Source organism: Hyperolius riggenbachi, chromosome 4, assembly GCF_040937935.1.
Source record: "Hyperolius riggenbachi isolate aHypRig1 chromosome 4, aHypRig1.pri, whole genome shotgun sequence".
In the NCBI taxonomy this organism is placed as follows: domain Eukaryota; kingdom Metazoa; phylum Chordata; class Amphibia; order Anura; family Hyperoliidae; genus Hyperolius; species Hyperolius riggenbachi.
In genome coordinates, this window is record NC_090649.1 from 207,733,153 (window position 1) to 207,760,631 (window position 27,479).

Consider the following 27,479-nt stretch of genomic DNA (forward strand, 5'->3'; position numbering starts at 1 on the left):
TGACCACCCGGCTGTCATTAGCTCACCTTCTCACCTCCTCCTATGCTGTAAGCAGAGTTGCCCTGCATTTTCATCTCAACCCACCCGGCTACTTTTTCATGCCACCCGGCTACTTTTTCATGCCACCCAGCTGGAAAAAAATTCTGGGGAGAACACTGGAGGTATATATAGATTTAGTCCTAACTAAGAAATTGTCTGAAGTCCCTTTCTGTTTTCCAGCACGGTAAGTGTTAATAAACTAGCATTATCTACGCATGTTCTGAAAAGTAAATAGAAGTCAAAACAGTATTTTCTGGCTAATTAATTAAAATCCATTTTTAAAGCAAACCTGTACCCCCCCCCCCCCCCCCCCAAAAAAAAAGTTAGATACTTAACTAAGCAAAGGGACGCCTCTAAACCAGAGGCTTCAGACCAATTGTCTGAATTTCTGAATTATTATGTACTGCTTATATTTCTTAAAAAGCTCCCCAGAATATGTTGGAGCTTTATAAAATGAATAACAACAAGTGAGGGGGAGAATAAGCAGACAAAAAAACGTTATTTCAGTGGCCCAAAGAGGTAATTCCAAGGAAGCTTTTTAATGCAAGTCCTTGAAGACAGCAGCATACACGTGGCCAGAGTTTTTCATGTGGACGATCAACCACTCTTTAGGAAGTGTAAAAGAGGGTGAAAAAAAAAATGCTTCAATCCACAATGAACGGGCAGTGCTGAACAGAAGGTGGCTGATCCTGGTGGTAACAAATGTAAGATAGAGGAGGTCTGCACAATGCCACAATTCAACATTTTATTTCCAGACGTATCCAATCACAGCATCACATCGTGCACTGCTGACATGTACCAGACCTACTGGTCCTTAATCATAGCAGTCTTACAATGCCAATACATCTCATTCAAAACGCTTTAGGAACCTTACTATTCATGAATAACTGTTGCTCATCATATTATAAACTCAGTAAACAACACACCATAACCTTGTGAGTCATCGACATACGTTCCACTATGTGCAGTATTCATACGAGAGAAAAAAAACCATTTTTGTACTTCTTTTCAGGAATCTACATATCTCTGCACTATATAAACAAGTCACAAATGCACTCATTGAAGGCTGATGGCCAGAATAGAAAAGGATTCTTATGCTTACCTAGTGGATAAAACATGTCTGAATGCACCAAGAACAGGTTTTACATTTTGATGGGGATTACAGAGGTCATCGAGGGGTTAATGTGTGGGAAGTGCCTTTGAAGCTATGAGCGGAGAAACGTTCATTTTCATTGGAGAGGTATATTCCATGCCTGTCCTGTGTATACAATATCTGCACATGAAATTGTCCAGACTGTTTAGCTCCGCAGACATAACCAGACTCATAGGGTGCAGAGGTGCTGACCCCCAGTAATAACACTATACTTCACTTCTCTTTCTTAACTCATAGGAAGCCAACCTGCTATGCAGGCTCAGAATCAGCCTGAGGAAAGTTTAACAAACTCGCTAATAACAAAACTGCACTTTTTCAAAACAGAGACCACATCATACACTAGGGTAAGAATCACCCTTTAATCCACTGAGTGAAATAAAGCAGGGAAAGGACAAGTGTGGGCAATGCAGTGGAAACCAAGGGAAACAAAACGAAAATGCACCGTATGCATTTTTAATTGATATTAAGTGCCACAATAATCTGCACTATTGCTAGAATACTATGTGTTAACGATCCCCCTCCTCCCGCATGTGAGGTTGGGGTCTGTATTGTCCGTAACTGACAGTGAAGCCCCCAAGGGTGCAGCTGGATTGGGTGGGAGGGACAGAAGGAAAAGAAAGGAGGGGGCTTAATAAGAAATCAAGAGAGCCTGGCTTCTGGCTGACCTCCAGCTCTCAACCTCCACTGGATTCTCTTAAGGAGACTGCACATTTCAATTTAGGAGAACAGATGCAACAGACACTGCAGTTGCTGACAGTCATGTCCCTGGGGCAACAGACATGTGTGAAAGCTGCAGCCTCCTCCTTGCATGAGAAGAAAGTGACAAATGATTACTCAGATTTCTAATGTGAAGAAGGAAAAGTACACAGAAGGATGTCAAGGAGTTACTTACAATCTCAGAACGAGAAGTTTTCCCAGCAAACAACTGTTCAGTTGTGGTGAGTATGATTAAAAATATTGTGCTTTAATGTCACTGTTCTATGACCTGTAACCAAAGATTTGTGTAGCCGAAGCTTGATGGTGATTACATTTTATACAAAACTAGCATCTAGTCTGTTAAACCTAATGTGTGATATGTGCTTTGTTACCAAAAAGTACATTTTCCTAAATGTAAAATGCTAACACTAAACGTGCTAAATCAGGAATATTACTGAACCGACACTGATATTTAGTTCTCCTATATGTAAGTATTTGCCATGTTCAGCCACATGCATACATTCTAGCTAAAACATCCCCATGTGTGGCTACATACTATGAGGCAACAAATTCCATTTACCCTATAAACAGCAGATCATTACGGTATATAGATCATTGCAGGTCAACTTTGGCTGCAGGATAAATAAGTACTGTTCAATTTAGTGACAAAAACACTCAATTTAATAAGGTGAACGTCAATTATTTCTGATTTCTAAGAACAACCCCAAACTTTGAAGTGATGCCCCTGGCAATTGTAACATCATATTTTGAGGTAAATGTAGGTAAGTGGTAATAAAACTGCCAAAAGGCAATTAAAATGCACAAAGTATACACTGGCATATAAAAATAGAATGTAATATGTCTTGATTCTTATAACAATATTGTATGGCACACAAGCAAAGCTGGACAGTGTCCCCATAAATGACCTTAAAAAGCTGGCAGCTGTGCCACCACGCCGCCCTAAAGTCAAGAGTTAAAGCTTTCATACAGGGTTATGTTACAGCAGATAACGTTAGTCTCGGGAGGCGGGGGACAGCAAAGCTATACGAGCAAGCTTGCTTAAAACAGATGGATTTAAATAAAGCAAATCCCTCATCTGCCTCATTACAAGGGCTGAGCACAGCATTTAAATGATATTAAAAACAAAGTACCATGGATATTCTAAAAATCATTATAGTGCTATTCACATAGATCTCTTCTCTGCCTTGTGTAGACAAACTCTGCAAGAAAAACGACCATGCCACATCCAAACAACAACCTGTCGCTCTGAGCAAGGTCCGTGGAACAGGAAAGAGCAAAAGATGAACCTCAGATAAACAATATCAAGACTTGCATGTGGTACAAGAAAATATGGTGAAGGCTAGCGATAACCGGTCTCAAAGGGAATATTACCCCCTTTAGCTGCTATACTGGAAGGACAGGTGGTTACAAATACTTCAGCAACTAATAAGATTCTGGTATCAAAACTGCAGTAAAACTGCTTGCTAATGTATGGGGAAAAGCATGTCGCTTTTCTAAGCACAAAAAAGATGGATATAAATTTATGTGAATGGTAAGGATATGGACTGGCTGGATAAAATGCTGAAAAAGACATGAGAGAAGATGTTATGACATACTCCCATTTATCTGGAGCACCTCATGACTATGTCCTCTTGTACAAAATGCCAGAATTCAACCAATCCTTCACTGGCAGCCAGTCAAACGATACCAGCTCTGAAACTGGACCTCCAAAGTGCTGGCTGGCACTTCTCACACTGATGGTTATTTTGCCTACAATAGGTGGCAACATCCTGGTAATCTTGGCAATATCACTGGAGAAGAAACTGCAGAATGCCACCAACTATTTCCTTATGTCTCTGGCTGTGGCAGACCTGCTGGTTGGGATATTTGTGATGCCAATCGCACTCCTCACCATTATGTTCAGTAAGTATCAGAAATGCAGTCTACTAAAGAGAATATCTGACAAAGTAAAAGTTGTTGATTGGACACTAGATATAAATGTTCAAGATATTGTAAACAGTTCTTCAGCATCTGCAGATTACTGCCAACTATCTTTATCTCATGTGTAATGTTGTTACAATGGAGTTCTTACAAGTTGCCTAAGGGCAGCTAAACAGCAAAGTCACTCTTTAAAACTGAAACTCTCTGGGTTGCAAACATAACTTAAGGCACTTGCACAAGAAAACAAAAATCTGTGGTCAAACATGATAGCACTGATCTAGACTTTTCCAAGTAAATCTAACAAATGCTGCTTGAGGTTTGGTAATCCAAAAGTAATTCCAGGATTCATAATTGATAATAGTTTTGTTCTCCAGAACAGTATGGGAAATTGCATCTAAAGGAGTTCCTGGGGCTGAATTTGAAGGCAGTTGCAAAGAAAAGGATCAAAATCTGGGTAGTTTCCCAGGGCATCCAATCAGGTTTCGGCTGCTGTATAAAATGAATTTTGAATAGTTGCTCCGGGCGATTACTCCACTTTTTGCTCTTGTCCTTTGCATCTTAGATAAACTACTAGAGTCTGGCAATGATATAGTCTCCAGTAAAGGAACTGCAAATGGAAAATATCAGCCCAAGACCCAAAAATATATGCCCAGCAATATGCTTTACAAAATAAAAAAAAAACACCAATAAATTTCCAGTTATTACTGGGTGTAAACATTGCAACTATAACCAGAATCTAAAAAGTGGGACCAAAAAAAAAAAATGAATATGTAATTGCTAATCTCCTGAACTCTAGAACTACGGGCCTCCTTCTGCACCTCGGCAACACAAACCTGAAATCTCACTTGGGTTTTCAAATGTGCTCTCAAAAACACAGCATTAGTAGACAGTTTATACAATGCTCCAATAAATCTACACATGCTGTGTAGGCACAGACAGAATTGTGAGCACAGGATAGCACTTCATATACAAATCTCATGTATGTTTATATACACTGAGAACAAACCGTTAGAGTTATATAGCAATCTCTGCTACTGCGTATGGCTGTGAGCACTCACTGTACTTTATACAGTATATAAAAAAATGGGTTCAGGCTTCACACAAGCGACTACTTCAAAAGGAAAAAAAAAGTGTAACTAAAGAAGCTACTTCTTTAAGATAAATATGAAACACTTAAATGAAAAGACATAAAACTCAGGCAACAGTGCTTAATTCCTATAAAATACACGCTGCAAGCTTGTAACACATTAATAAATGACAAATGTAAACTGAAATGTTATAGTGACACTTTCACTTTCATCCGTTCTTCACTTTCTCCCATTCCTATGTTACTGAATTTCTATTTATTTTACCTGAGACAAAAGTTAAAAATGGTTCCAATAATGCAGTAGACAATGCATGGTGAAGTGAGGTTGCTATAGCCCTCAGGCTTCCTCAGTTCAGCTGCTGCCTGTCCATGTGCACTTGGGAGTGTTGTCCATGTTGCCCTGCCACCATTGATTTCACCATCACACAGCCCCATTATGGGTATAGGAGGCTGAATAACAGTGATGAAAAGCGGAACCCAGAACTAGGATAGCTGCTGGCAGTGGAGAGCAGAACTCAGCACGAGGTGGGAGTATGGCAGGAGAACAAGGCTGGATAGCAGGAGAAGGCAGAAGACAATGCAGCTGGAAATAGATGGCAAGGGGGTGGGCAGGGAGTGAGTTGTTAAGACCTGATGGCAGAACAAGAAGCTATGCCAATTTCCTCCTATGCCCTTTGCATTACAAGGGTGGCAGTGGTAGCAGAACCAGCAAACTCCACTGCGCACTCTTAAAGGCTACAGGTATATAAAACAAGCATTTTATGGGGTAAAATAGGTTTCCTCATATTCCAGTATATGCGTTATAAATTTGGCAGAAATAATGTTAACAATGACGTGTGCCATCTCAAAACTCTTGTTTTACTCCATCAAAAGCAATGGACAATATCATTGCACCCCAAGGCAATGCAATATTTCTATGGTACGTTCACACTGGGCCCCATCTGAGTAATGCAAAAATCTTGCAAAAAAAATAATTAATAAATAATAATCAATGTGCAAAACAAGATATCAAACAATTAAAATATATCTCTCAGTGACCGATATGCAATTAACTTTTTCTCCTAAAGTTTTCTCCTAGGAGATAATTTTTCATCTTGTATTTAAAATAACTTTTCAGCATTTTAAAATGGAAAAAGTACCAAAACGTAGTTGAAAAACTACTATCAAAGTTATTTTGAGTATGTTCTTGCTTGTGGGTAATTCAAAATGTGTTTTATTTTATCACGTAGGAGAAAAGTGAATTGCATATTGGCCCGTGTGTGCAAACTAAACCTGGAATATGCCCATGGAGGCCCCACCCCCCCAAAGTTCAAACAGGGAGCACCACATTTGATATGCAATATACTTATATGCTCCCATTGACTAACCCATATGCAAACAGAAAAAAAGTGCAGCATGCATCAGTGTCCAAAGTGTGGCCGAATCGAAGGCAATACAAATCTTGAAGCAAAATGGTCAGTGCAAAAGGACCCTCAGATATTATTCCATCTATACTGAGTTATGTGCAGTACTCACTACTTCTCTCCAAGTCCCTGTATTTTCACAAAGGCAGATTAGTCTACATAATAATGGAAGTCAAGCTAAATAAACCATTCTTGCTTCACAAATCTAAGTTTACTTTATTTAGTGAAAGGTTTCTGTAATCATGAAATTGCTGTTATTGTACCAAGCACAAACCAAAGGAAGAGTAATATGCTTAATTCTAGGAAAGGTGTAAGACCAGGTTTGCGATCTGAAAGTTTTTCTTTGTCTGCAGGATGGGTTTGGAGGCAGGCTTCTCACCCTCATTATTATGGAGGCTTTGTCCAGGCTAATACTATATGCCAACTCTACTTCAATTTTTAAGGAGCCTGCAGCTTGTTCTCATCTCTGGTATATTATGCACATAATTTAGTGCCTAATAAAAATATAAAAAAAAAGTCTAAATGTTTCCAAGGAGGGGAAATAGTCTATAAGCTAATGAAAGTTAACACATATTACAGCTACAGCGGTGCAAAGCAAAAGTCAATTTACACTACAATGGATACAAATAAACAGCAAAATGTAATTGTTGGGAATACACCATGGGTTTTTTGGGAAGATAGTTTGCTCGATAGATAATTTCTGACAGGTCCGATCTGATTTTCAATCGTTTTTCTGATCGATTTTATCATCAAAGTGAATGGAAACCGAACGGAAAAACATCAAAAAAATCGATCAGTGAGAGGACCAGAAAATCGATCGGAAAGTAAATCTGGCAAAAAAAAAAAAAAAAAAAAACTCTGTGTATTCCCAGCATCAAAAAAAGTCAAAACAATACTACTCAGTCAATAATGGCTGTACTACATCTATGCACTTAAATATTGCTTGACAAAAATATAAAAGAGGCACAAAAAATATGATAAAACCTCACTGGCGACAAAAACCTTTCCATCTAAATCATTTTCAGTATAAAGACTTTCTTCACAAAACGGCCATTAGCCACTAGCCTATGCCAAAGTATGCAAAAGCAGGCTTCAAACTAATGTATCAATCATTGCAAAGAGAAGTGTCAGGCAGCAGCTCTTTCAGAAGCTAGACCTCACTTTTCACAAGCTTAGGTCAAAGCAGTCATAAATTTAAGATTTCTGCTCAAACTCAAGTGTTTCTGTGTAGTGAAGTAACAGTTTACACACAACAAAACAATCCACTTTATCAGAGCCAGTAGAAGCTAGTGCACTGCATCTGAACAGTACGGTTCACCAATGATCATCGGTCGCTTTCTGATAATTGTCCTTCCATGGAATACCGCGGAAATCGGAATTTCCGCATACCAATTTCAACAGAATTACTTTTTTTTCAGAATATATATATATATATATATATATATATATATTCTGAAAAAAAAGTAATTCTGTTGAAATTGGTATGCGGAAATTCCGATTTCCGCGGTATTCCATGGAAGGACAATTATCAGAAAGCGACCGATGATCATTGGTGAACCGTAATTATATATATATATATATATATATATATATATATATATATATATATATATATATATATATATATATATAATTTTGGATGGATATAGCAGATTCTCCTGCATCTACAATGCTTCGGCTTCGAAGTTCAAAGTACAAGAGGCATTGGTTGTCATTCTATCATCCAGTCATAAGACAAAGCCAAACGTTTCTGATTTCTATGCAAAGGTTCCTCTCTAGTAATGTTCTAAGGCCAGGCTGTGTTTATTAGCTCTGCAAGCAAAGCAACAGAAATAAAATAGTGAAATTAAATATCTAGAGCTGATGCACCTTAGTCCTAAGAAAAGGAGTACTCCAATATGGTAGTACTCTAATATGGTAGTTAACATCTGCAAATTACTTAGCCATGTATTTTTACATAAAAATCAATAGTCTCAAAAGAGAACTACATTTATAAAGAGCAATTAGATTTATCACACATAAACACGTATACCCAGGAAGTAACCATTCACAGACCACCTGACACCTGTAGGCCTGGAACTCTGCACAGACCCATGGATGTGTATAAAGGACTACAGTAAGAGCCAGTTTCCACTGGTGAATGGGATCCAAAGGGATGTGATGCAGCTACGCATCACTTTTGCTCCCATTCGTGTAACTTCATGACGGGGATGCATGTTGCAGAATCTTGGATCGTTCTGCACCACTTAACCAGCACGCAATGCATACTGTTCCATTGCCATGCATTAGTTTTAGTTCTATTGCTGCACCGCGTATAGTAGAAAAAGGCACCTATGTGTGTATATTTACTCAAAAACATAGCCATACAAATCAAAGTCACCACATCTAGGATAGCTACAGAAAAACAATTATTTGTGTGTATGTATATGTGTATGTATGTACGCAAGTGTGAATATATGTATACAGGTAGTCCCCATTTAACGAGCGAGATAGGGACTGTAGGTTCGTTCTTAACCTGAATTTGTTCTTAAGTCGGAACATTGTGCCATCTCTGTGCCTTCAGTGTCTCCCTCTGTACCTGCTTACACAAGTTTAACCATTTAAGGACCACGAGCTTAAACCCCCCTAAAGACCAGGCCATTTTTTTACAAATTGGGCCACTGCAGCTTTAAAGCGGTATTGTCACCATAAAAATCAAATTTCAACAGCAACTGAGTGTATTAAATGATAAAGATACTAATCCTGCATTCAAAACTTGCAAAACTGTTTCTGCTGTTATGGTTTATAGTTATCACATACTTTAGGAGCACTGGCCCTAGTGCCAAACAGTTGAATGCTGGGAGTTCTTTTTATCTATAATATATTCCTCCTCTTCCATTTATTTCCCTGCCTGGCTGCTTATCAGAAACACCATCTGATTACTTGTGTTTACAAGCAAGGCTGCTGTGACTCAGTGATTGGATGTGTAAATAGAAAAATAGACAGTGCAGTTGTTAGTATACACCTCAGTGGGAGTGTCTGAAGACTCTGCGAAGGAGGGCAGTTAATGAATATACAATGAGCAATAGAAGGGAGGGGGGAAACTAGAGTCATAAAATTCACAGGAATCTTACATGGATAGCACAATACATCTGTTATGTAAGTAGAAGTAGTATTTATCTACTTATATATGTGTTTTTTTATTTCTAGGTTAGCATGGGTGTCGCCTGTTCTTTAAAATCTCGATGCAGGGCTGCACAACTCAGCACAAAAAGTGATTCCCCCCTTTTCTGCCCGCCAACAGAGCTTTCTGTTGGTGGGCTATGATCACTCCCAGGACATTATTTTTTTATTACAAATATTTATAGGTTTATTTTTTTAATAAAAGCTTGTATTTTTTTTTTGTCTCCCCCGCCCCCCTCCCGCCAATCACTGTGATCTGATGTTATAGGCTTCAAACTATGACAGCGGATCACCCTGAGCCTGCCAGGGGGACAGCTATGTCACATGGCTGTCCCCAGTACAGCGCTGCCGTCAATCGCAGCCCTGTATGGAGTAAACAGACGTCTGTTTCGCCGTCTAACAGTCTCATTAGCATCAGCAGGCGCGATCTCCTGCAAATCCATGCCCCAGGACTTTACGCTGATCAGCGTTAGGCTGTCCTGGCGGCCATTTTTGTTTTGAATTTTTTTAAATAGATTTTCTCAAAAACAAAGTCCAATTTCAATTTTTTTTTTGACTTGTTCCCATGGAAACAGAATCCATGGCGTTCGTAAGTCAGGTCAATCATAAGTCGGAGAACACACACATACACACACACACACACACACACACACACACACACACACACACACACACACTTTGAAGGACTACAGTAATTATTGGGCTAACAAAAACTAAAATCCACAACAATATTTTCAGCAGGACTGTAAAGAGGGGCATACGCTTTTGTTTACTTCAGTTTGATTCATATCCAGCGTATTTCACTGTATTTCCTCAAAACAAGAAGCCCTATAATCGACTAAAGGCAGCTTAAAAGAAATACCGCGGCTTACAAACATACCAACTCTGTCAAGCATATGGAAAAGTAAATGAACACATGCATATATTTCTTTGTAGAGTTGGACTGATTAGTAATGTTTTATGAATATAATGCATTTAGGTCACACTTTAGAAGAAAGGCCTCAAAGCAACTTCATATTACAATATAAAATATTTTTGTCTTTTTCAGAACCTGTTTGGCCTCTGCCACAGTGCCTGTGTGCCATCTGGCTATTCCTGGATGTCTTGTTTTCTACAGCATCCATTATACACCTTTGCGCCATATCTTTAGACCGCTACATTGCCATCAAAAAACCCATTCAAGCCAGTCAATTCAACACCAGAGCAAAAACTCTTGTTAAAATTGCAGTAGTGTGGGTGATATCAGCAGGTAAGCAAAGCAAATGACTAGAGTTTTATTTCTGGTCTTATTGAGTGCATACCTAAAATCAGATTTCTTTTCAAAACTGACAAAGCATAATACAGAAAGAAGCTCATCTACAGATTGCTGATCTTTATCCAGTGACAGATCATGAGTCCTCACAGAAATAAGTCAAATATAGGTGTCCTGCTCTATTGTAAAATACCACTTTAGGGCTCTTTTCCACTATGAAATGCGATCGCAATCGCGTTTCAATTTCCACCATGCGATTACGATTGCGATTGAGCTACTATACTCATTATAGTCCAGCTCAATCACATACAAAACGCGACAGGACAACGATTGCGATTTGACCAAAATTGGATCGCACTAATGGAAATTGCTGCTGCAGTTTCCATTAGTTTAATGTACCTTGCGATCAGAAGCAAATCGCAAATCGCAGGCTAGTGGAAAAAGGCCCTGAATCGGTTTACCAAATAAAAATCCACCAATAGGGGACCCACAAGTTACTTAAAGAAATCTGAAGCTAAAAAACAGATACTTACCTAAGGATAGGGAAGGCTCTGGGTCCTAATGAGCCTTCCTGTTCCTCTCACGGTCCCTGCAGTCCAGTGCTGGCTCCCCCATTCGAAAGTCCTGCTGCGGGAGGCTTTGGAAGTCTTTGGGAGCCTGAGTGCAGCAGTGGCAGAGAGCAGTCTCTAACCCATCGCTCGGACACTGCTAGCGGGGGAGCCAGTGGTGGAATGTGGGGGCCAGGAGAGGAAGGCTCATTAGGACCCAGAGCCTTCCCTGTCCTCAGGTAAGTATCTGCTTTTTGTTTTTACTTCAGACTCTTTTTAAAGCATTCTCCAACCTGCCCACCCTCCCCTCACACAGAGAACCACAAGCTTTATATCAGCACTATACTAACAAACACTGGTGAAGGCGCCCTTGACGATATATAACTAGTAGTAGTAACATTATTATTATAATAATTTTTCCAGCATTTGTACAGAGCTTTTCTCCTGTCGAACTCAAACGCTTGCGAGAAAGCCACTAGATTGCACACAGTAAGCAGTAGCAGGGTTATGGAGTCTTGCCCGAGAACTCCTACTACATAGGTGCTGGATTACTGAATAGGAAGAGCCGACATCTGAACCAAGGTCTCCTATGTCAGCAAAGCCCTAACCAGTACACTACCCAGCCAACGTTAATGAGAAGTGTAACGTCTTACCTTCTCAAAAGACAAAACCATAGGTAGTGGAAAAGATATATTAACCACTTTGCATCCAGTAGTTTTGACATTTTAGCTATGTCCCAATTTAATCAGCATTAACGTTATCCCTACGTATGACACATCAATTAAATATATATTGTTTTTTTTCCAAGACAAACTAGGTTTTTATTGTATGGCATTTTTCCCCCTCAAACAATTTTGTTTTCTATGCATTTTAATAGGAAAAAGAGGGGAAAAATAGAAAAAAAAACCATTTCTCAGTTTTACTAATTCCAGTTTAAAAAATAAAAAGCACTATTCTGGATAAAAGACACAAGTTTTGTTTGGCTGTTTCTACTGTTTATAACAAAACTTAAATTATGTTCCTGTCACAATTTATGGTGAAGATATTGGATTCTGAAATAATGCTACAGTGTGTATTTTTTACTATGAACTGAAAAAATAAAAGTATTTTTAATGGTAAAATTCAATCATATTGGCTCAAGGAACATATATTCGCTTTCACCAATTAGTTCTGCAGCAGATAGTGCCGAAGGTTTTGCACAGGAGCAATCCCAATTGTGCACAGGTGTGGTTCAGCTACACAACTTATATCTAGTCCTCGTGGCTTAGATGAAGGACACAAAGGACGTAGATATACTGTAGTGGTGGAAAAAGTGGTTAACTGATGCACATAAAACAACGGCTGTCAATATAGCCCTTTCCTAGGTCACATCTTACAGTAACATACGGGAGTGATTTGTGTAAGCAGTTAGGGCCCTTTTCCACTAGCGCGTCTGCGCTAGCGGAATTGCAAAATCGCAAACCGCTAGCGATTTTACAATCGCTAGGGTTTGCTAAATAACATAGGAATCACGGTAGAGTATTTCCACTACTGCGATTTGTTTTTGCCTGAAACGCGATCGCAGCGAGGAGTGATATTTGCCGCGATTTTGCTATGCAGTGCATAGCATAGCAAAATCGCAGCCACAAACGTCGGGAAATCACCGGTAATTTTTTACCTTTTGCGATTCAGCAGTCGCTAGCGTTCAGCGTGAACGCTAGCGACTGCTAGTGGAAAAGGGCCATTAGCGTTTACTTGCAACTTAAATGAGAGGTATATAGATGCTGCTATATTTATTTCCTTTTAAACAATACCAGTTGCCTGGCAGCCCTGCTGATTTATTTAGCTGCAATAGTGTCTGAATCCCACCAGAAACAAACATGCAGCTAATCTTGTCAATTCTGCCAATAATGTCAGAAACACCTGATCTGCTGAATGCTTGTTCAGAGTCTATGGCTGAAAGTATTAAAGGCAGAGGGTCGGCAGGATAGACAGGCAACTGGTATAGTTTAAGGGCCTGTTTCCACTTGTGCGGTGCGAATTATTCGCAGAAAACGTAAAACAAATTCGCACGTGGATGCGAATTTTACCGCAAATTCGCAGGCCTTTTCGCATATGTTAGTAAGTATGCGAATTTAACCATGTCAGTGCCTGTGAGCTTTTAAATTGATTTTATGCGAAAACGCCTGCGAATTCACAGTAAAATTTGCGGTAAAATTCGCATACAAAAACGCATGCGAATTTCCTAATAAATACATTGTATGTGAATCGCACACCGCAAGGGCTCTGCCGTGCAGATTTTTCCTGCACAGAAAACCGCACAGGATTTCTGAGAAGTGGAAACAGGCCCATCCACTTGTATTGGTTATCCAAATCTGCATGCAGAAAACGCATGCAGATCCGCACTAGTGGAAACGGGCCCTAAAAGGAAATAAATGTCAACCTCCATATCCCTCTCGCTTCAGTTGTCTTAACTCCACAAAGAATACTTTTCTACTACTCAAATTCAAATGGGATATATAATACAACCATAAATCTCTGCACTCTAATGTATTGTCTGAAATGTTCAAACCGAAATGTTAAGGTGTCTCAGAGCAGAAAACATCTCTGTATATGAACATTGTTTGATTTGGAACTGCTATACTGCATTAACTGGTAGAGCAACCCTGTCTCGTGCAAAGTTACCTAAGCTGCCAGCAGCCATAAGAAACCTGGCATGAAAAAGCAGACATCTGAACATACTGCATAGCTTCTAGACACTGTCAATGAAATGTAAGATGCTAATTTACCTTGCATGCTAATTTAATACAAACTGGGCCAATCAAAATCAGCAGGAAATGCATTTGATTGGCCTGGTTCCAAGCTGTATCCAATTTGCAAGCTGGAGATATGATCTCACGGACTTGATGCAGCTTGTTGGGATAGAAAGAGCCACGTTTCTTGTTTACAATGCCCAGTGACTCAACAGGCTGGTGCCAAGGATTTAAATGAAAACAGTTACATGGAGGTTTCCAAAAATATACAACACCTTTAAAAAGAGCCTAAATACTAGATTAATATGCTTAAACTATTAAACAATGACATGTTCTATGCCTGCTCACTCCTGGTCAGTCAAAACCCATGCCTCTTGGTAACAGACAGCCTATTATGGATAGAAGTTTCTACTAGAAAAGCATGGTTTCAGATGAAGGAGTGAGCAGACATTCATTTTTAAACTGAAAAACTTTAACAAATTGGATTTTATGCACAATTTAAAATAATGTTCTGTTAAGTAGATACACATAAAAAAGTGTGTCTGAATGCAGTTTAAAGAGGAACTCCAGTGAAAATAATGTAATAAAAAAAGTGCTTCATTTTTACCATAATTATGTATAAATGATTTAGTCAGTGTTTGCTCATTGTAAAATCTTTCCTCTCCCAGATTCACATTCTGACATGTATTACATGGTGACATTGTTACTGTGGGCAGGCTATGTAGCTGTTTCTAGCTGTTCTGGCTTTAACAGACAGCTGTAAACAGCCATTTCCTGTCTGTGAACCTTGTTACATTGTGGCAGTTTGCCCAGAGTACCGCGGTACCAGAGCCTCTTGTGGGAGGGGTTTCAGCACAAAATCAGTCATACAGCGCCCCCTGATGGTCTGTTTGTGAAATGCAATAGATTTGTCATGTAAAAGGGGGTATCAGCTACTGATTGGGATAAAGTTAAATTCTTGGTCGGAGTTTCTCTTTAAAAAGAAGTGCAAGAATACCATAGCATTAGTGGCATTCGAACTAAACTCCCCCAACAAACATATTATATAGTAAACAGGTCCCACTCTCATCCAGCTAAAGCAAGTGCAGGTCCATCCTCTAATGGTGCATACACACGAGGTACGGCTGTCGCCGCAACCACGTGGCACGCGCGTGTTGCAGCGACAGGTCGCCCGTGTGTATGACGCGCGCGCCCCGAACCGTCGCCCGTCGGAGCTGTCGCCAGGCGATTGACATGCTCAATCGCCGGCTACAGCTGTCGCCGCAACTTCGCCGCAGCTGTCGCTAGTCCCGCGTGTGTATGCGGGCTAGCGACAGGAGACCTATGCGAGTGAATGGAGCATCCGGCTGGGGGATGCTCCATTCACATTCACAAACAGCTTCCGCCGCGTCTCTGCCTTTCTGGCAAGACGTGTGGACAGCTGTCGCCGACAGGGAGCTGCCGCTCCCTGGTCACATGTATGCATGCAACGGGGGACAATTGTGCCCCGTGTGTGTATGTAGCTTAAGTCAATGTCTGGTTTGTGCACCAATACCGGAACTGGAGGGCAATCATGTGCATAGAGGAGATGTAGCCAAATTGCTGACATCTCTTCGAGTTCAAGTCTCCCTGCACCTCATCATCAACCACAGTATCAAAAATTTAGCACTTCCAAATATAATAAAGTTAATCCAATGTGAGAACAGGCAGAAGTAGAATAAAACCTTTCAAGACAGCCAAGGGGCTCTACATCAAAGGAGCACAATTAATGAATCAAATTAGATGCTCTTGGTTACAGGATCCAAAACACTATTGTATTCACCATGACTCCTTTGTGAAGACATTCTATTTAAGTACCTTATCTCCTGAGTAGTCCTGTAGGAGATCATTTTTTATTTCATCTATATATTAAATAACCTGATAATTGAAAAAAAAATACTAAAAAGTAGGTAAATAAATATCAAACATTTTATTTCCTTGCTTGCACGGGCTTAAAAGGCATTTTATTGTGGTATAAAAACATTTCCTGTACGAAAACTCAGGAGAAAAACAAACTAAACCCCTGTGTGGCCCTAAAAAGTTGGTTGTACTTCTGCCTAATCTTAAACTGGTTTATTAACAACTTTTATTTGGAGGTGTCATTTTTTTTTTAACATAGACTTTGGCTTATGGTGGTGTCATCCACTTGAATAAGCTTGACAAGTCTCTATGATAACATCGTGGCTCACATCAAAAATACTGAAACATGCCCTTCAATTCTCCTATCCTTGACTATGAATTCTACAAATTGGCATGTTTCTCTTAGAAGTGAGATTGTGAAATACTTATTATATTAGTAAGAAGTTATAGCAGAGCAGCATATGCTCATGCACACTAGCTAAAGATTTCAATACAGAAGTCAGAAAGTTCCACAGTGCAAGCGGCCCATCCACGCTGTAGGCAGCATTTATGAAAAAGTTTGTCACGAGCTCCCTGAGATACAAGTTTGCTTTCAAGCTCGGTTTCAGCAGTCTAGCCCACTCAGCACTGTTCAAACATGAAGAGAACTTTGTTTAATTTATTCTTTATTTGCTTTTTACATACCTACTCCTAAATCTGAAACCACAGCAAAGAGACATCTATGTTCATCACTAAAGGTAATTATTATGGAAAGAGGGCAAGATAAGACCATGCAAATTATACCTGGACAACAGAAGTTTTTCATACTACCTTATGAAAATATCCACATCTAATATGCACAGCTGGAGGTTATACAAATGTCACACTTAGTGCAACCTCCGCTTTTAATCCCAGGCAAGTAGACTAACTGGCAACAACCTCTGCTAGTTAGAAAAGATATGACAACCCACTGATCCTCTCTGAATCCTGCAGCTGTGGAGGTACCCTGCATAACTGGGGCATGCTGAAAAACTATCCTCATGCTTCCCCACAGAACGGATCAGAAACACTTTCCTTTAATTTACTCTGGCCTGAAATAGCTTACAGTGCATAATGATCAGATTACTTGGGTCTTGCATGATAAAGCTTTGGTAATCAGTCAGAAGCAGCTGTATGGCAGGACAGGAAATCACATTTTCAGAAAGATGTAACTGGTAACAAAACCATGTGCTTTACACTGCCATACAGTTATAAATACTGTCCACATAATAGTTTAATTAACTGCCAAAATATTTTAGGCTCTTGTAAATAAACCATAAGCCTTGAAAACACTAAAGTACTTAAAGTAGACTTCCAGACAATTTTGGTATTTTTTTACATTTATTTTTGAATAGTATAGGATTTAAACTGAACCTCTGCCAAGACTTCAATACTGCATCCCTGTTGGAGAGATGTCCTTCGTCACAGGCATCACTAAGAAGTGAGGGTAAATTACCCAAACGGGGCACTAGTAGCTATGAAGCATAACTATTAAAATGGGGAAAGGTTACAACTTCAATCAGGTTTTACGGCCATCTATATTTCCACCTGTCCAGGTAACTGCTGTCACCAAGACCATTGACCCAAAGGTTAAAACAAATGCAAAGTGCAACAATAAAAAATAAGATCATGACAGGTCCCTGCTCTATGTAAAAACTAACAAAAAAAAAGAAAAAGGTTTGAGTGGGGTTTCACTTTAAGCACGAGTGCTCAGGATAACCTGAAAGAGAACCCGAGGTGTGTTTAAAGAATTATCTGAATACAGAGGCTGGATCTGCCTATACAGCCCAGCCTCTGTTGCTATCCCAAACCCCACTAAGGTCCCCCTGCACTCTGCAATCCCTCATAAATCACAGCCATGCTGTGAGGCTGTGTTTACATCTGTAGTGTCAGTCTTGGCTGCTCCCCCGCCTCCTGCATAGCTCCAGTCCCTGCCCCCGTTCCTTCCCTCCAATCAGCAGGGAGAGAAGGGATGCAGGCGGGGACCGGAGTTCTGCAGGAGGCGGGGAGAGCAGCAGACTGACACTATAGAGATAAACACAGCCAGCTCTGACAAGCTGTTTGTCAGCAGCGTGGCTGTGATTTATGAGGGATTGCAGAGTGCAGGGGGGACCTTAGGGGGATTTGGGATAGCAACAGAGGCTGGGCTGTATAGGCAGATCCAGCCTCTGTATGCAGATAATATTCTTCAAACCCACCTCGGGTTCTCTTGACATCAATCAAAGAAATTAAACAAATATCTGCAAAAGAAACTCAAAAGGTGCTTGATAGCGATTGCAATAAACATCTTAAAAGCAGCTCTTACAAAGTATTAATTTGATTTTACATAAAAAAAAAATGATCTTTGTTTTCTTTCAGGTATTGCTCTTCCCATCCCAATTCAAGGTCTGATAGACCCCACCACCATCTTCAACTCAAACAGCACATGCGTTGTCCGGACTGAACACTTCAAGTATTTCATCATATATGGATCCATGGCAGCATTTTTTGTCCCTTTTGGGATTATGGTGGTTATTTATTTTCTGACCATTCACTTACTGAGAAAAAAGGCATATCTTATCAAAAATAAGCCTCCTCAGCGCCTAACATGGTCCACAGTTTCCACTGTCTTTCAGAGGGATATGACACCTAGCTCTTCTCCAGAGAAGGTTGCTATGCTAGATGGAGCAAGGCGAGAGCGTATATTACAAATGAACAATGATGAACTGCCCATTCGGAGGCTATCCAGCGTGGGTAAGAAATCTATGCAGACGATTACTAATGAACAAAGGGCTTCAAAAGTCTTGGGTATTGTCTTTTTCTTGTTTGTTTTTATGTGGTGTCCCTTCTTCATTACCAATGTGGCCTCTGTCCTCTGTGACCCAAGTGACTGTGACCCCGATGTAATCAAGATGCTGATGGAGGTATTTGTCTGGGTTGGGTATATTTCTTCTGGGGTTAACCCCTTAGTCTACACTTTATTTAACAAGACTTTCAGAGATGCCTTTGGGCGCTACATTACTTGTAATTTCCGAGCTATGCACTCAGTCAGCATCCTACGGAACTGCTCTAGTAGGATATCATTCCGGAACTCAGTGAAAGAAAATTCAAAGCTCATCATGAAAAATGGAATGAAAAACGGGATAAATCCAGTAATGTATCAGAGTCCACTGAGATTGCGCAACTCACAGCTCGAGTCTTCAGCAATACTGCTCGATACCTTGTTCCTCACTGAAAATGAAGCTGGAAAGACTGAAGAGCAAGTAAGCTATGTGTAAACAAGTCTACACAATGATGCACATCGACTGCTTGCCATGCTCTGATATTGATTCATAGATTAATTTATATTACGAATACATCTACAAATGATGAGACTTTGCATAGTAGGTCTTCTCTAGCCCTGTGTTCCCACTGCAAACTGCACTGAAGGTCTTAGCAGTGACCAGCCTATCTACATCAAAGCACTTACGCCTGGACAGCAACACACCTTATTGCTCCAGGTCTTCTGAACTGCTTGATAGTGGGATTACTGGGATTTAGATTTATGAACACAGCACTAAAATAAAGGCTAACTTTAACATATACGCTGAAACTATGTTTTTATAAAATTATTCTGAAAATCTGTGTAAAAAAACAATCCATAAAGAAAAAAAAACACATATAATGGGTGTTGTAAATAGCAGCTACCACAATATTTTGGGGGCAAGACGAACAGTTCTCTTCTCACATGCCTAACAGCTGGAATGCTACACGCTGTCCAGCTCCAGAGTAAGGCAAATCATTGCAGGGTTATCAAGCCTAATGCTGGGAATACACGATGAGATTTTTCAGCAGATTTACCGATTGTTTTTCCAATCGATATCTATTCACTTCTGTGAGAAATAGATCTGAAAAATGAAAATCAGATCGGACATGTCAGGAATTATCTATCGAACTATCTATCTGCCAAAAAATCTCAAGGTGTATTCCCAGCAAAAGAGCTGTCCTTGCACAGATGCTTGTTTTTTCTCATGTAAATAAAAGCATGTAGAAGAAAATATGGCAGGACATTACATGGTGCACAGTCACTTTACCAGGCCCTGCCTGCTGAGTATGTTGTAATTATTTCTCTTTGTTTATAAAGAATATTCAAAAAATAAACCTGCAGTGGGATTAAATTATTAAATTCAAAGTAGTGCCATCATTCCATTCACATTTTACAGAGAACTTTGGAAAGCATACATTTATATTTTATTGCACATGTTGCAGCAATCATTAATTCTGCATCACAATTTACCCATAGGTTGGTCAAATCATTAAAACAAATAGAAGTTACCTGATGACAAGGAAATGGCATATTTAGTTAAGTGTTACCATAACTAATCTATCTAGTTGGTGAACTACAAACCTGATTACATTTACCCAGTTGTCAGCAAATGCAAAATAGACACTTGGTATAAGAATGTAAAAAAAAAATATGTCCAGATACTATTGAAAAACAAGGCTGGGAAGACCGCAAGGCCCCGTTCACACTGCACGCGTTTCCAGCCGCGTTTTGGAAACGCGTGCAGGAGGCAGACACGCACGACATCAGACAGTGCATAGAGTGCACTGTCTGATGTTCATACTGCATGCGTTCCGGACCTGTGCGGTCCGGGAACGCATGCTGCACGCATTTTTTGTAAAAACGTGTGGCTGTCCCATTCACTTTTCAGTGATGGGATCAGCCACGCAACGCACACAAACGTGGATGGCGTGCGTTCGCATGCGTTGCGCTCCGCACGCATGGCCATCCGCGTTTGTGATGTGAACGGGGCCTAAACCATGGCAATATACCTTTTCATCAGCCCAATGTGATTGGCAGAAATATACAAAACCAGAAACTGATGAAAGCTACTGTAGGCTTTATGGGTGTGTTCAAGCTAATCCTGGTGTGCTCTTCCAACTTTTCAGCAATTTACCCACTTTGAAAATCCTCAGCACACTGTTCCTGAAGTTCCTGCAGGCACTAGTTGCACAATGCCACCTGCTCATATTCTCCTGTTAACCATGTAGCAGCCAATTTATTTATAGGCTTGCAAGTACTCCAGGTCAATTTATTTTAGCACGTTTTTATTCTTTACTTGCTACATTTTCATGCCTCTAATTAGTACTGCTGTAATGTTTATTTATAGCCACTTGTCACTATGGAGCAGTGCGAGACAATAACAGAGGACTTCTGCTTTCAGTTTCTATCTTTTCTGCTAGAAAAGAGACATCATAGCATTCCAAGAATTAACAGCACAAGTACTTCTGACTTAGGTCAAAAGCAGTGCACTTATCTTAAACTAGATAACTCTACTGAAGCTGCTAATGGGTTAAACAAAGAATGCATCTCAGTGGCTGGGCAGAGTGTCTCTATAGTGAACAATGTTAATGGTCATTCACACCAATTAAATACAAAATTGTTCAGGCAAAGATAACCACTGTCCAGTCATAAGCTTGAGCCAATGTGGAGTATATATTATATTAGCATATACTGTGTAAAGATAATTAAAGCATCAAAAATGCAAAGAAAACCAAATTAAATTCTCCTACTGACAATTGTCACCTTAATACTTAAAAAAAATGAATGCAAAAGAGATATTTTAGAATTACAACACTCTTTGGTGCCTATCCTTAGATGCAGGTTTTAACTGTACATGTTTTTAATGTACTAGATTCATAAAATAATGTGGGTGCAAACACACTGGTGTTTCTCATTAAAATTATTTTTCCTTTAGGAAAGAATCATCATAATGCAGCTACGGCATTTGTATCATGTTTTTTAATATATGTCTGAATGCACTGATTATTATATACTGTTTGTGTTGCTAACCTTTTTTGAGCCTTATGATGTATGTCAATTGATGTAGACATGCATTGGCTACTTAAAACATACTGCTACATACACTGGACAAACTGTCTTCTGAATTTATTATTGAGACACTAATATATGAACATGGAAAAAAGTCCAGATTTTTCTTTTTCCCCTAAGGTACCAAGCAGAAACACCTGTCTTCTCCTGCCGAATTATGTGCAGAATGTCAAGTGGGAGCCAGGAAAGCTCCTCTGCTTACTCCTACACTCCATGCTTTGTAAATGTTTGCTTTACTGAAATAGTACCAAATAAAAAGACTGATATGGCTGTTAAGACTTGTAAGAAACTGTTAAGAACCCTAGAGCTGATTTATTTAACCTAGAAGAAAGGAAATGGTGAAGGCACATAGAGCAACAGCTAGAGTCCTGATTTTTTTCCCTTTTAAAGCAGGTGACAAATGGAAACCAATACCTGAGTGATTGCTATAGCCTTGCTTCCTTTTGTTTTCTTCTGTACTAATTTATGTGCCTCTTACATGAGAGAATCATGGCACCCAAATTGATTATTGACTACATATCTGTGATGCCAATGAATGACTGTGCTTAGGGAAAATATCAGGCCAGTCACAACTGTCTGCCACTCAGTCTAAAGACAACTTGAGGATCATATACCCATACATACACTCACTATGTATTTTTTGTGACTGCAGCTCCCCCATCCAGCTTTCGTAACAAGAAAAGACGATATTATTAATAGGTTATATTTGATCTTTCCATATCTGCCATCTGATTTTTTAGTTTAGGCTGTAGTTTTTTAAAAATTAAAAATGTGTTAGGGCCTGTTTCCACTACACGCAGATTCTGCATGCAGAAAACTGACTCCAATGAATGCCTATGGGCCTGTTTCCACTGAACGTGATTTTTCTGATGCATATTTCCCATAGGCATTCATTGGAGTCAGTTTTCTGCATGCAGAATCTGCGTGGAGTGGAAACAGGCCCTTTGAGCTGCTATACTTTTGAAGTAACTTGCTGGAAACCATGACAACAGTATGCAGCATAGTGTGAAAAATGCACAGAATTGGCATCTGTCTCATTGGTTCAAAAATCTGCCCAAAGTAGGTAGTAAAATATATTGTATCACTTTTCACCCCTACAGCTTTGCTGCAATGCCACATATATTTAACATAGGAAGGAGAAATCCTACAAATTCATAGGGATGCTGGCTCTGCGTACATACAGTTGGGAGGAAACACTCGTCTCACTACCAGTTGAAAGCTAAGCAAGGTAGGTTTCACAGTGAACTATGCAGAGCTTCGGAGCTGCGATTAGGACAAAATTTGTAGAGATGACTTAAAGTGAATGGGAACTACATTTAAAAAAATGAGACAGATACCCAAGTAGAGGGAAGGCTCTGGGTCCTATAGAGCCTTCCCGCTCCTCTCCTGGTCCCCTCGCTCCAGTGCTGGCTTGCCTGGTAGCAGTATTTGACTAATTTAGTCAAATACTGCTTTACCCGGCCGAAGGAGGCTTCAGAAGTCTTCAGAGAGCCTGAATGCTCCTGAAGAAGGGCGGCCCTGTACTGCGCCTGCGCAAGCACGCTCACGCCTGTGCAGTATGGAGCCGCACGTCTTCGGGAGGACACGGCTCCCGAAGACTTCCAAATACCCTTTCGGCAGGGGATTGAAACAGGGGGGGGGGGAGCCAGCACAGGATAGAGAGCACCGAGAGAGGAGACAGAAGGCTCTAGGTGACCCAGAGCCTTCCCTCTCCTTAGGTAAGTATTTGCTTCATTTTTTTTTTAAATGCGGTTCCCATTCACTTTAAGGTTTTTTTTATTTATTTTATTTTTTTATTTTATTTATTTTTATTTTTTTTTAAGGGAAGTTTAGATCCGCTTTACTTCTCATTGTCCAGGCAAATGTAAACAAAAACAAAAAACTGTACATGAATTAATGTTAAAAGAATATGTGCTGAAAAACATGTTTATAAATGTTGACTTCTAAGTGACTGGTTTGCTTTAAACCTTTAACCAACCTTAACCAGGCAACCGGGCCTATTTTTCGCGGACCACCACATACTTTAACTGCAAATTGTTCTTTTAGGGCTATGTTTAACAGTAATACACCATAAATTAAAAATAAAAGCATTACTCTCTATTGATCAGAGACCACTCCGATTTACAACTTAGAATGTGAAAAAACAAGCCTACAAAACACAGTTAGGCTGCTTCTAAAAATATATTTCCTCACACACATAGAAGTGGAAAAAATGAACTAATTGTAGTTATAAAATCAATCAATTCAAAATTTGGCCTCACTAGGTTAGACTGTTTTTGTGTGGCTTCCATGTACCTAACGCTCAAGAGATGACGTATTTAAAATAATGATTTAATGGTGCTTTATCTCCAGAGCTCATCTTTCATCAACAATATCGCCAGCCCTTTTTTGGAGGCGAGCAGCATCTTCAAGCATTTGGAAGGCACTAGGGTTTAATTCTTCGGAGCACCACATAGGTGCATTAACTTAATGGAGTAATTCATTGTTTTGTTTTGTTTTTATCATGTAAGCTGAGAAAGACTCGAGTACCTTAGGCAGGGAGATTAAAAAAAAAAAAAAAAAAAAAACACCAGCAACAACTGCTCAGTTTAAAATGCTCAAATACAGTACTATACACTGTTACCCTACTACTGTACTGTAAACTAGGTCAAGCTAAACAGACAGTTTTCACATAGGACTTTTAGGGGTTGAGAAAGATGTATGTGGCACACAGGGCCGGATTTCTGGCAAGGGCAAACTAGGCTACGGCCTAGGGTGCCAGAAAATTAGTAGGGTTTAGGGCGGCAGAGCGGCTATAAAGTGTGACGGAACACAATCAGATCAAAGCGCCCGACCGTGCTATCATTAATGCCCCCTGCCCGCCAGCTGTATTGTGCGCTCTCATCCTCCACCACTGAACATACTCTGCATCTGCTGTGACAGCAGACAGACCCAGTCCACTCGCAGCCACGCTGTTTGAAGTTTGCAGATAGCCGCGGGCAGGCTGGACAGTCAAGTCTGGCATGTGATCCGACATGTGGGGGCAACTGGCGCGGGATAAAATATCCCAGCGGGGAACATGCCCAGAGCTTGGAGGCAGCCAGCGAGTTAACACACAGCAACAGGTCAGGCAACTTACACATGTTGCCTACTTGCCTGGCTGCAGCTCAGCTGACTGTCCTCCGTAGTGTGCGCTCGCCGAATCCGATCTCCCTTCCGCATCGCGGGGGTTGATGGAGGATGAGAGCAGCAGCACAGAGATATCTTGCAGGGCACGGCTCTGTGTTCCTCGCTGTCCCAAGCTCTGCCGCCCCGCCTCCTCTGTCTCCCGGGGGCGTCTCACAACTAAGTTCTTCTACTGCCAGAACTGCCGGGAGACATGTGTAAACTTTATTCCTTCCCTTGGATCCGACTCCTTCCACCATTTGGAGTTTTAGCACAGACATCCCATTCCCAGCTGTGGTGAGTGTAATGGGGACGGAGGGACCTGGGAGGACAAACAAACAATGCACTCAGATGCAATTTAGATAAGCTGTGTTACTGGGGATGGGGGCTGCTGCTGCTTACTGAATGCTCTGTCTGTCAGCTGACAGCCTATATGATTGAGAGTGCCCATACACATTATTTGATTTTAGGCATCAATATCCAGCCGATTATATCATAGTGATCGAATCTGGCTGAGATTGATGCCACAGCATGGTCACCCAATTGAATGTTTCCATTGATTTGTTGCTAAAACCACCAATCCTCCAAGGTGTAAAAATTTGTGTCCACAGAGCTCGATTGGGTGCGCGGTGGTATCGTCAACGACCAACGGACCCCCTATTATTATTATTTAGTATTTATATAGCGCCAACATCTTACGCAGCACTGTACAGAGTATATATTATCTTGTCACTTAACTGTCCCTCAGAGGAGCTCACAATCTAATCCCTACCTTAGCCATATGTCTATGTGTATATCGTGTAGTGTATGTATCGTAGTCTAGGGCCAATTTTTAGGGGGAAGCCAATTAACCTATTTGTATGTTTGTGGGATGTGGGAGGAAACCGGAGTGCCCAGAGGAAACTCACACAGACACGGGGAGAACATACAGACTCCTTGCAGGTGTTGACCTGGCTGGGATTTGAACCTGGGGACCCAGCGCTGCAAGGCAAAAGCGCTAACCACTACGCCACCGTGCTGCCCCTAGCCAGTCTTCCCTCAAAGTGTATGTGTCCTCTGCCCCCAAGCCCGTGGTAAGTGTGTGTAAGCAGCACACCTGTCTCACCAGTGCGACTCCTCGACTCCTCCTGTGTCCAGCATATTTTTTTATTGCTGCTGGAGCGCCTGTACCACATGACACTGACGCATGTACTAACATCACTATTCAAAAACATGCCAGACACAGGAGGAAGCGAGAATTCACGCCGCCCTGACATATAAGCCTGCAATGTGGCGAAACAAACGATTTTACTCTGATCAAAATCGAATCAGAGTGGAATCGATTCCTACTACACACAATACAAGATTTTCAATATATTCCAGCAGAACATCAATTGAAAAAAGATTGAACTGCAGCATTACACTGTTCAGTGCAGTGCAAGGCTTTTGGCCGTGGATCAACTGCAACACCAGGCCAATTAATCTAAATCTTTCATCGGATTTGATCAATATCTTATTATGGATTCTAAAAGGAATCATTTTAGAAATGAATACCCTGCAGATTAGATAACTTGACATGGAGCAGAGAGGTTGTTTAAATCTCCCAGGAAAATCAATACATATGGGCGTCGTGGCAGCAGGCATGGGAAGCAGGTGTGTGCGTGCGTGCGGTTAAAAGTTGGCCTAGGGCACCAAAAAGTAGAAATCTGGCCCTGGTGGCACATACACTTGAACAATATACTTAACCTGTTTTCTTTCCCTTGGCATTTGGTACTTTAGTTCTGAATTATGTGAACCAAATTAAGGCACAGCTTTGAATCCTGCACAGTATAAAATTGTAGGTAAAGAAAAGATTTAGAAAAATTCTAAAAAGCAAATCCCACCACTCTGTCTGTGGAGGAGGGGCAACGTGCAGTGTGTCTTCATTGTCATTTGCAGGGGCGCCTCTGGCTATTTTGTCACTCCAGGCGAGGAAACTTGTGGTGCCCCCCTACTCCCCCCCCCCCCCCATTAAAATAATTGCAATGCTGCAGCATTTCACCCGAAAATAATCGTATTACATTAGTGGCTCAGTGCAATACTACGAGCTGCCGATCTACCGCCTCTATACCACTGTGTCCAATTGAAAAATGTACTGTTTGATCGTAATTTTGATACATTTTTGCCACGGATTGATCGAAAGTATAATCAATGTGGGTGGTTGATAATCAACAGATTCGATCATAGTAAAATAATCGTCTGTAAAAATGAATGCATGTATTGACAGCTACAGGCTAGGGTTACTAATAAGATTGGGGTGATTAAATTGTGAGGGTAAGATGGGGGCAAAGTAGAGAATGACAAGGAACATTTATATTGCATTTTTCTCCTGGTGGACTAAAATTGAGCTGCAGCCACTAAGACTCACTCAGTAGGCAGTAGCAGTGTTAGGGAGCCTTGCTCAAGGTCTCCTACTGAATAGGTGCTGGCTTAAGGGGCCCATACACTGGTCAATTTCAGCTATAGAACGATCAATCGCTTCTATAGAAACGATCAGAAATAGATTATTTCAAATCAGAAAATCGATCGATTTTCAGCCAATTTCGATAGCTCT

The 27,479-nt window shown here is 40.5% G+C and overlaps 2 protein-coding genes across 3 annotated transcripts in view; one reads left to right on the forward strand and one right to left on the reverse strand.

Moving 5' to 3' along the window:
- PSMD1 (proteasome 26S subunit, non-ATPase 1) overlaps window positions 1–27,479 on the reverse strand; it is a 161,022-nt gene that overhangs the window by 36,687 nt on the left and 96,856 nt on the right. The window lies entirely within an intron of this gene.
- Window positions 1,912–20,028, forward strand: HTR2B (5-hydroxytryptamine receptor 2B). 2 transcript variants are annotated; one of them, XM_068279336.1, is made up of 4 exons: window positions 1,912–2,130; window positions 3,102–3,811; window positions 10,530–10,730; window positions 18,268–20,028. In XM_068279336.1, exons 2-4 carry the CDS (start codon window positions 3,481–3,483, stop codon window positions 19,164–19,166), a joined length of 1,431 nt encoding a protein of 476 aa, XP_068135437.1. In that variant the 5' UTR covers window positions 1,912–2,130; window positions 3,102–3,480; the 3' UTR covers window positions 19,167–20,028. The 2 variants fall into 2 exon arrangements, with proteins under 2 accessions (XP_068135437.1, XP_068135438.1); XM_068279337.1 differs by lacking the exon at window positions 10,530–10,730.